Genomic DNA, 9,327 nt, shown 5'->3' with positions numbered 1-9,327 from the left:
GAAAAATGAGATACAGGACTTAGCTGTTGGATACGTTCACCTACAGTTGATGTAATTATAAACAACAGCCTCATTTTAATTCAGGGGCCACATACAGCACAATAAAATATACTCTCCTTCTACAAATTCAGAATAACAGACCTCAAAACATACTAGCAGAACATTGAAAATCTGAATTAATTAAAACAATGAAATTATAACTTGATTTTAAATTTAATGTGTTGATTCATTTTTTTTTTCTTGTTTGTCCTTTGTTCTTGTCTCTTTTTTTATATAATTCTGATCTATAAATTTGGCAGTTGATTGTATCTTTTTATTGTGTCTGTATTTAGATTGTATGTTTAAGAAATTCTAGTAAAACTTTCCAAGAAAAAAAACCAAAACAACATACAGGATAATTTGATATCAAGTGGGCCGGAACTGTAAAATAATAACATCATAATTTATGAGTTTTCTTTATTTTTTATAGTTTAAAATAAGGTAAAATTATGTTATAAAAATGATTACATCTGCAAACTATACTTTAGAAAAAAGGTGAAGAACATGAACAGCCACGAACAACCTGAAATTTCTTGAGAAAATAATTGCAGTTTTAACAATATCATGCCTTAGCTTCTCATTTACACCTTACAGATCACAGTGGATATATAAAGGCACAAATCATTTAGTAACTGGCATAATATTGTGAAATTGCTATTTCTTTTTCTTAAGAAATTTCAGGTTGTTTGAGGTTGTTTAGATTATATATATATATATATATATATATATATATATATATATATATATATATATATATATATATATATATATTTTTTTTTTTTTTTTTTTTTTTTTTTTTTTTTTTTTTTTTTGTGAAAGGATAGTTTGTAAATGTATACATTTTCATCATGTAAGTTTACTTTTTTCACTCTAAAACAAACCAAAAAAAGAAAAAAGTGAAACATTTGGAGTTGCCATCATTTACAGGTTTTCTATGTTATTATTCTACTGGTCCAATCCACTTAAGATCACACTGGGCTGTATGTGGCCCCTGAACTAAAGTGATCGTGACACTCAGTTGTAATCTTCAGCGTGCACTGTGAAAATTCATCCCGTGGGCTGGATTTATGATTTTGTGCAACACTGATGAGAAAGGTGCAAGCCATCTTCTACATTTTAAAAATAATTTTTAATGACAACAGTATTAGATTTTTTCAGTTGATATATAAATATAAATTAGTTAGTGTTGGAAAAAGTTTTTGGACACCCCATGTATTTGTGATATATTGCATTAAGAATCATTCTTTAGTCATTGAACTCTGCCAAGAATTGATCCATTCTCCAAACCCACATGTTCCCTTCTGTTTGTACACTGTTCCATCAAAGTAGGAACTGGATGTTTCAGCAAGAAAATGGAACACATCCAGAACAGGACATGTTGTAACTATCAAGAATTTGCTTGTTATTTTCTTGGTGACAATAAACACAAAATATAATAATTTGCATTTGTTTGTGTCTGTCTGATACAGCCGGACCTTTTGAAACACAAAAAGAGTTTTCCACAAATATTTCATGAGAATATTTGAGATTTTAATGGTGTCTGAAAACTTTTTTCAACAACTGTATAGTTTTACTTTTTGGATGGAAATATCAGCTAAGAGCGCTGGCACCTGGACCAAACCATACCATGAAATGAGGAGGGGGAGGTGACTGGATTTTATTATTTTTTCCCAAAACAAATCTAATGCAAATAACAATTTGATTATTAGCCTTCTGAGACAAATACTCTTTTACAGGGACAAGTTTAAAGATTTTCATAAAAAATGACTATGTTCTATAATTTTCTAGGGCCCCAGTCAGTCATGGGCCCTTAAAATCGTCATCACTTTTCTCCCCCCTTTTGGTGCCCCTGCTGAATTCTGACAACTAGAGGGAGCACTTGTTACACTTCCATGAAACTCAAACCTCCGCTGTCCTTAAACGTCCCATAGACTATGAAACACCACATCCAGCACCAAACCAGACAGAAACCAGCGCCAAATCTAGTCCTGCCAACTCTAAAAACACAAAAAGTTTAATGCAGTCCAGCAACTTCTAAAAGTGGTGGCTTTCTTGACCCAAAGCAGTGATTTCTTCCAAGTCCGGGACGTCGCCTGTGTATCCTGATTAAATGAAAGGCGACATCAAGTGGTCTGCATGTGTCAGTAGTGGGGAAAATATAGGAGTACAGTGCCAACATTAAAATATGCAGAAGTTCTCAGTATCCACAATGCAACCAGTCTATCATTACACTGTTTATCAGAGCAACTCATAGCATTTCACTGGTAAGTACAGCTGCCATATAGATGTTGTGAATGGTTTTCATTAAGGTCAATGCTCTCTTTTCTTTTTGTTATTGTTTTGCAACCATATAGGCAAAGCAAGGCAGGTTTATTTATATAGCACATTTCATGTACAAGACAATTTAAAGTGCTTTACATAAAATATTCAATGCATTACAGTGGGGTGCAGGGGAAGCAATAAAAAGCATAGGCATAAAAAAAAACAAAAAACCTAACAGATAAAAACTTTAAGCTTAAAAGAGAAATTTAGTGAAATTAAAGAACTTTATAACTGTATTTTGAATCATTTATTCTGCATTTAACTTTTCAGAGACACTAAAACTGTACTTAAGTCGATTCTGTGTCTATAGAGTATCTTGTATTCATAATTTAATAGAGAAACAACATCTACTGGCAAAGAATTCCTTGTATGTGTCTATGTACTTGGTGAATAAAGATTATTCTGATTCTAATTCCTCTGATGAAAAAAAAAAAAAAACTTGCAAAAAAAAAAAAAACAACAACAAAACTCATTCATAGAAATGTTCATTAATGTGCACAATAAATTATTAACCCTTATCGACATTTTTTGATAATTTTGTACTCATACATATGGCATGAATTTGGGCAAAATTGGGTATTTTTTAAAATTTTATTTTATCTTGTTTTTTCCCAGCTCAACTCCAGCAGTAAGTCTTAAATACACTGTATATAAACAAAGGTTGCACTCATACTGTTAAGGACAAAAAATGTGACATTGAAATTCATTCAAGAAGAGCATTTTTTTGTGTGCTTAGCTGTATGAGTGTGAACATTTGTTATCAATAATTAGCTCAGATGTGAGAAAAAGTATTTCAATGACAGTCGAATATTATGTTAATGTAGAACTGAAGGACATTTTTTGTGCTTAGCAGTAGGCTACAATTGTGACAAAAGAACCAGCTGTAAGCATAAAAAAAAAAAATCAAATAAACAAAGCGGACTAATAATTTAAATTTCCCCAAATAAAAGTGCCAGTAATGCTCAAGTACCCAATGCCCAAACACTGTTGGCTATTTAAGTGCTGTAACTGTGTAAATGCATGTAGTCACGTTCTAACATTAGCATGTGTTGAACATGTGATGCCCAAAAAATGGGAAACTAAAAGAATACAAGACAGATGCCAAGCGTAAAGGTAACCAAGTCACTGTTTGCACGATTTGCAACTTCATTGCAAAATGTAATAGGTGTCTGTAGTTACTGCCCCAGGTTTGTTTGGACCAAGAATAATCAACCAAAGTCACTACAATGTAGGATCTAATGTTACAGGAGGTCCTTCATCCTCATCTTTATCCTTACTCCCATCCATATCAACATTTTGTTAATGGAAAATAGAATGGAGACTAAACTAAAGATAGATTGAATACTCAATAATTAACATTACTTCATTTAATTTTTATTTTGCTTTCTTGTCATTAACTGATCAACACTGAATTTCCCCTGTGGGGATTACTAAAGTCAGTCTGTATCTTTATCTGTAGAATACATAATACTATTGATAATACTAAAAGTAATAACAACAACAACAACAACGATAATTATATTACATTTTATTTATGGGTGCCTTTCTTGCCACTCAAGGTCACCATCCAGATAAAAGCAGAAATACAATAAATAAGACACAAAGCAACACAATAAAAGACAAGTTAACATGAATATGTCATATGAATATGCAAAGAAAAACGTTTCCACAACATAAAGACCCCATGATTTTTTCATTACGGAAAAAGTAGGCATTTGGGCACAAAAATCCCCCAGAAATAACCATTACATGATACAGGCACAACAACAAACAGCAAATTACCATCAGTAAAACTGCATCAGACAATGAAATATGGATAATAATAATAATAATAATAATAATAATAATAATAATAATAATAATAATAATAATAATAATAATAACAATGCACTATAGTTTTTAATTTTATAGCTGTGTACTAATCTCCCAGTCTACATTTTTTCTATTTTTTAGAGCAAAACAAAGCATAATACAATTTGCCTGTGAATGTCCTGTTAGCCCCAGTTTCCTGGAAATTTCAATCCAAACATTTATTGGTTTAGTTCTGTGCTTTTCATGAATAGAATACCCCACTTTAAGTCAACCATGGGTCCCCAGAATGGTGTCCCTCTGAAGGGGCCTCTCCACCTTTACGGTGCTGGGGTCACATTCCAGCATCTCTCTGATCCAATCATCATCCAGCGCTCCCTCTATGAACTCCTCCAGACTGATGATGGCTGCAGACATAACAAGGACAGCTGATAATTACAGACAAATAGCAGAGGACAGACTCTATTAATATCCTTTGGTTCTTTTACCTCTTAACCTGTATCTGCAAGAGCTCATATCAGTGGGTTTTTAGTATTAGTTAACAGTTGGCAAAAGATATGAGCGTGTAATAGTTTTAACCCATAAAAACCCAAACAGCCACTGGTGACCAAAACCATTTACTGATTGAAACAGTTTAATACCTGTTGATCCACTAATCCTATCAATACATGTAAATAATTGGTGTAAATTACAGTTTCTCGTCTGTCCATGGTCATCAGATATGACCCATTTGGACATTCAGAGGCTCCGTAGTTACCGTGGAAACACCATCATCTTCTACAACATTGATTCACCAGTAAAACCCATGGAGTTGGATCAGTGACAGTGGATGGAAACACTGGGTTTATGCTCAGTTATGGATATATTTACTGAAAAAGTCACTTTTTCTTCAGTTTTCTCTTTTTTATAATAACCTTTGAATTTACTCTGAGTATTCATGAGCATCTACATTAAATATAAGAAATAAAATAGAAGAAAATACATGATTCACAGAGAAAAATACAGAATGCAGAGGATAATATTATAATAAATGGAAATAAATAAATTACAAAAGGTTAAATAGGGAGAAAATTTCATTTGGGAACGTCCACAAAAGCAGCACTGGGTCTTTATGGATTAAGAGGGAGCTTTTTGTTTTTCTTTATTGTGTATGATTCGTTTTCTTTCAAGACACTGCTTCACAGTGAATGAAGTAAGGCTATATTTACTTGAGTAATATACACAACTTAAACATACTAAGATAAATATTCATTCTAACCCTCAAAGACACTTACAGCTGCCAGTGAACAAAATATCTACTGATCCTGTCGATATGCTCAAATATTGACAACAACCCACTCATCCAGATAAATATACAGGCCAGTACTACTACACACATTCAATTTAAGTCAGTAGTATTACACATGTTCAATTTAAATCAGTAGTATTACACACATTCTACAGATAACACCACAACATCAACATAAAAATCATGTGGCTTAAGTTACCTATCTCTGTTGTAATTTGTTCATTTTTATGTTAAAAGAGGAAAACAAACATACAATAATCTTCAGTGCTATACAGTAGTACAATAATACTAATAATATTCCATCTAACTATTAATATACAAATTATATACATCTAAAACTGGCTCCATATTGACAAACTACAATGTTAAAATGTTCCTACATGTATTTGTTAGTGATAATAAAACAGATTTCAGTGCTCTGAAAAGAACTGTCTTGCATACTGAGTAATTTCAGCATTTTGCTGGAAGTACTTTTACTCAAGTAATGTTTTGAATTCAGGACTTTTACAGTTCTGCATGGTTGAATTCCTAGTATTGGAGTACTTCTGTCATCACTTGGCCCATAACAGCTCATGATAATATTACTGAAGGAAAAGAAAACATGTCGAGGGTGAGTAATATGTTTCTAAATCTGTTTTCATGTTGAAATAACAACAGCATGATTTCAACCTGTTCTCTTACCGTTATTGTCTTTATCTAATCTCAGAAATATCCTGTTGGTACATTCTTCGGCTGTAAGTGGGTTAGGTTGTGTTAAAGCTGCTGCTACACTCATTTTATAAACAGCCTGCAAACACAAGGAGACACATTGAAAACTGAAGTTAAAAAAATGTTGCACTCGCAGGATTGTGATGATCACTACACAAACAAATGTTAAATATTTTTCTCTAGTGAGTAAAACTGTGGAAGGTAACTTTTCATTAGACCACGGGTGTCAAACATACGGTCTGCGGGTCAAAACCAGCCTGCCAAAGGGTCCAAACTGGCCCATGGGATGAATTTGTGAAATGCAAAAATTACACTGACAATATTAAAGGTCAAGGGTGTCAAAATCATTTTATTTCAGGGGTCACATATAGCCAATTCATTATCAAGTGGGACAGACCAGTAAAATACTAATATAGTAACATCAATGACAACTCCAATTATTTATCTTTGTTTTAGTGTAAAAAAGTAAAATAACATGAAAATGTTTACATTTACAAACTGTCCTTTCACAAAAAATGTGAATAATCTGAACAAATATGAACAACCTGAAATGTCTTACGAGAAGGGCAATTTTAACAATATTATGGCTGTTACTAAATGTTTTATGCATTTGTAGAGCCACTGTGATCTGTAAGTTGTAATACACATGTATAAATGATAAATGGAGGCATAATATTGTTAAAATTGCATTTTTTCTTTAAAAAATTCAGGTTGTTCATGTTATGCAAATTTTTACTCTCGAAGGAGAGACAAGGGGTATTGTTTTTGGTTAGGTTTGTTTGTTTGTTTGTTTTTTAACTCTCTAGCAGCAAAACTATTGGTGGAATTCATACCAAATTGGATTTATACATTGCCAGTGACCCAAAATAGATGTGGTTACATTTTGGGAAAAGTAGTTCAAGGTTAAAAGTTTTTATGAATTTTTAAATGTTTTTTTTCTCCCATTTACTTATAATGAGTTAAATTTCAAATGTCTATAAAACATAAATTTTGTTTCAATTTACTTCAAACTTGGCACATATATAGAGGTAATTGATATGCTGACATCAGCACATGCATAGACATGGTAACATCAGCCGGATCGATGCCGAAGTAAGCTACAATACGTGCAAGGGGCGGGGTTTGATGTTCCTGGCACCACTTGTTTAGAGGATAGTTTGTAGATGTAAACCTTTTCATACATATATTATCCTAAAATATAGAGAAAAGTTTGGTGTTAACATCATTTATAGATTATTATGTCATCATTTTACTGGTCTGGCCCATTTGAGATCATATGAGGCTGTATGTGGACCCTGAACTAAAATAACTGACGCTCCTGCATTACACAGTGCTTGGGTAGGACACACACCTGCATTATCTCCAGCATTTCCTCCCTTGTGATAGCGCCGTCTCGGTCTTTGTCATAGAGCTTGAATGACCAGCGCAGTTTCTTCACAGCTGAACCCTCAATAAGCATGCTGATGGCCATGACATACTCCCTGAAGTCAACCACCCCATCCTAAAGAAAAGCACAGTGAGGCTGTTCTTTTAATCTAACATTCATTTTTCTCCTGGTTTTGATGCACTACTAGGGGAAAAATATCATCTATTTCACAACCTTGTTAGTTCTGGAGAAAAGGTGTTTGCCTACCCCGTTACTGTCCAGAGTGCGGAATATCTGCTCTGCATACTCTGCTGACTCACTGCCCACTGTTCCCTCGCAAAAATGCCTCTGAAACTCGTGAAGTGTGATCAGGCCACTTGGACATTCATTGATAAATTTTCTGTTTTAGAAAAGACAAAATAAAATAAGATGCTGAGGATGACAGATCAGATTTGTAGCAGAGGAAACTCGTTCTTTATGAGACTTAAGGGAATTGAGGTCAATCCATCACCAACCTGTGGAGATTACGCACATCTGAAAGCCTGTTTACACACTGGAACATGAGTGCTTGTTTAGGAAAAATGATTTAGAAGCACTTTCCTATTAGTGGGAAACTGGAAGTTAAAAAGCAATGGAAGTAAAGAAAATAAAGCACACATTAGGTATAATTTCTCAGGCTTATAATAATGACTGAATATTTGAAATTATAAATAGTGTATTGTATATTTATATTCACCACAGAGTAACACAAAATAGAAAAGATTAGTGATTTCTTAAACTTCTTGGAGTGCAAATCTACACCTCTTTTTTTTTTTACCTGAATGAACACAACACAATGCATTGCTAAATTGCCTGCTTTTCTGTGGATGTTTTAAAAAGCCAAATGCAGTCTTACCTGTACCATTCATAAAGTTCTGTAATATAAGACTCTCCTCTCCTACAAGGCAGGGTGGCAGCTTGGCCCATTCTGTAATGAAGGCGTAGGAGCCCTGCATTCACTCTCTTTATACACACAGATCCCAGATTATGCTGTGCTTTCTTAATTGCACTTTATCACATTTGACAAATTACTCAAAGCTAATCTGCTCAGGGGAGGAGTGGAACAAGGAAAGGTTGTAGTGCACAATAGCAGGCAAATGTAATTAAACAGCAAAGTTGCTACTTCTCAATCTGCTTCAGTGGAGACAGAAGGCTGCAGAACACCATAGAACACACATCGATCAGATTGGACATTTTGGACCAAGGACCACTTTTAACTAATGGGCCTGGCAAAGCGAAAGTGAACATCATGGTCAATTTCTTTTTTCTCTAAAACAATATTTTTCATTACTCAGCATGAAAGATGTATATCTCTAGTTGCTAAAACTGTGTTTAAGTTGTACCTGGGTATTTTATTTTGTAACATATAATATTTAATCACTGCTTAAGCATTTCTGGGTAGATGCAAACTGCATTTTGTTGCTTTGTACTTGTGACGTGCAATGACAAAGCTGAATCGAAACAATATATAAGAAAATATATGAGAATACAGTGTAAATTAAGAACAGTAAAGGTTATAAATGAACATATACAGCATACATTCAGAATATAAATCACAGTGTGTAAATAAATATTTAAAATATATGCCTGTGTCTAATCTTATGTTTCATAATAATCAAATACTATAATGATTTTGAATGTTAAGTATAAAAAAACAGCAGAGATGTGTATTAAAGATAGCAATGAAACATGTGGTCAAAGACTGAATTTTATCAGTATCTTAATAAAATTTTTGATTATTATTCTGGTGCATCAC

General features: G+C 33.3%; 1 protein-coding gene across 2 annotated transcripts; it reads right to left on the bottom strand.

Moving 5' to 3' along the window:
* Window positions 1–4,250: 4,250 nt before the first annotated feature.
* On the bottom strand, window positions 4,251–8,753 carry LOC115421121 (guanylyl cyclase inhibitory protein). 2 transcript variants are annotated; one of them, XM_030136848.1, is made up of 6 exons: window positions 8,428–8,508; window positions 8,048–8,085; window positions 7,800–7,932; window positions 7,518–7,667; window positions 6,140–6,245; window positions 4,251–4,577 (listed from the first exon to the last, which is right to left on the bottom strand). In XM_030136848.1, the coding sequence occupies exons 1-6, from the start codon at window positions 8,434–8,436 to the stop codon at window positions 4,441–4,443; spliced, it is 573 nt and encodes a 190-aa protein (XP_029992708.1). In that variant the 5' UTR covers window positions 8,437–8,508; the 3' UTR covers window positions 4,251–4,440. The 2 variants fall into 2 exon arrangements, with proteins under 2 accessions (XP_029992708.1, XP_029992706.1); XM_030136846.1 differs by lacking the exon at window positions 8,048–8,085 and having other exon boundaries at window positions 4,252–4,577; window positions 8,428–8,753.
* Window positions 8,754–9,327: the final 574 nt, after the last annotated feature.

This window comes from Sphaeramia orbicularis, chromosome 6, assembly GCF_902148855.1.
Source record: "Sphaeramia orbicularis chromosome 6, fSphaOr1.1, whole genome shotgun sequence".
Taxonomy (NCBI): Eukaryota; Metazoa; Chordata; class Actinopteri; order Kurtiformes; family Apogonidae; genus Sphaeramia; species Sphaeramia orbicularis.
Note: the sequence above shows the minus strand (reverse complement) of the source record. Positions and strands in the feature narration are given on the sequence as shown.

Coding starts and splice junctions, on each gene's coding strand:
- LOC115421121 (XM_030136846.1), bottom strand. CDS start 8,498: ATGGGCCAAGCTGCCACCCTGCCTTGTAGGAGAGGAGAGTCTTATATT. Junction 7,668..7,799: donor GCACTCTGGACAGTAACGGG/GTAGGCAAACAC, acceptor GCTTTTCTTTAG/GATGGGGTGGTTGACTTCAG. Junction 4,578..6,139: donor ATTAGATAAAGACAATAACG/GTAAGAGAACAG, acceptor TTATGTCTGCAG/CCATCATCAGTCTGGAGGAG.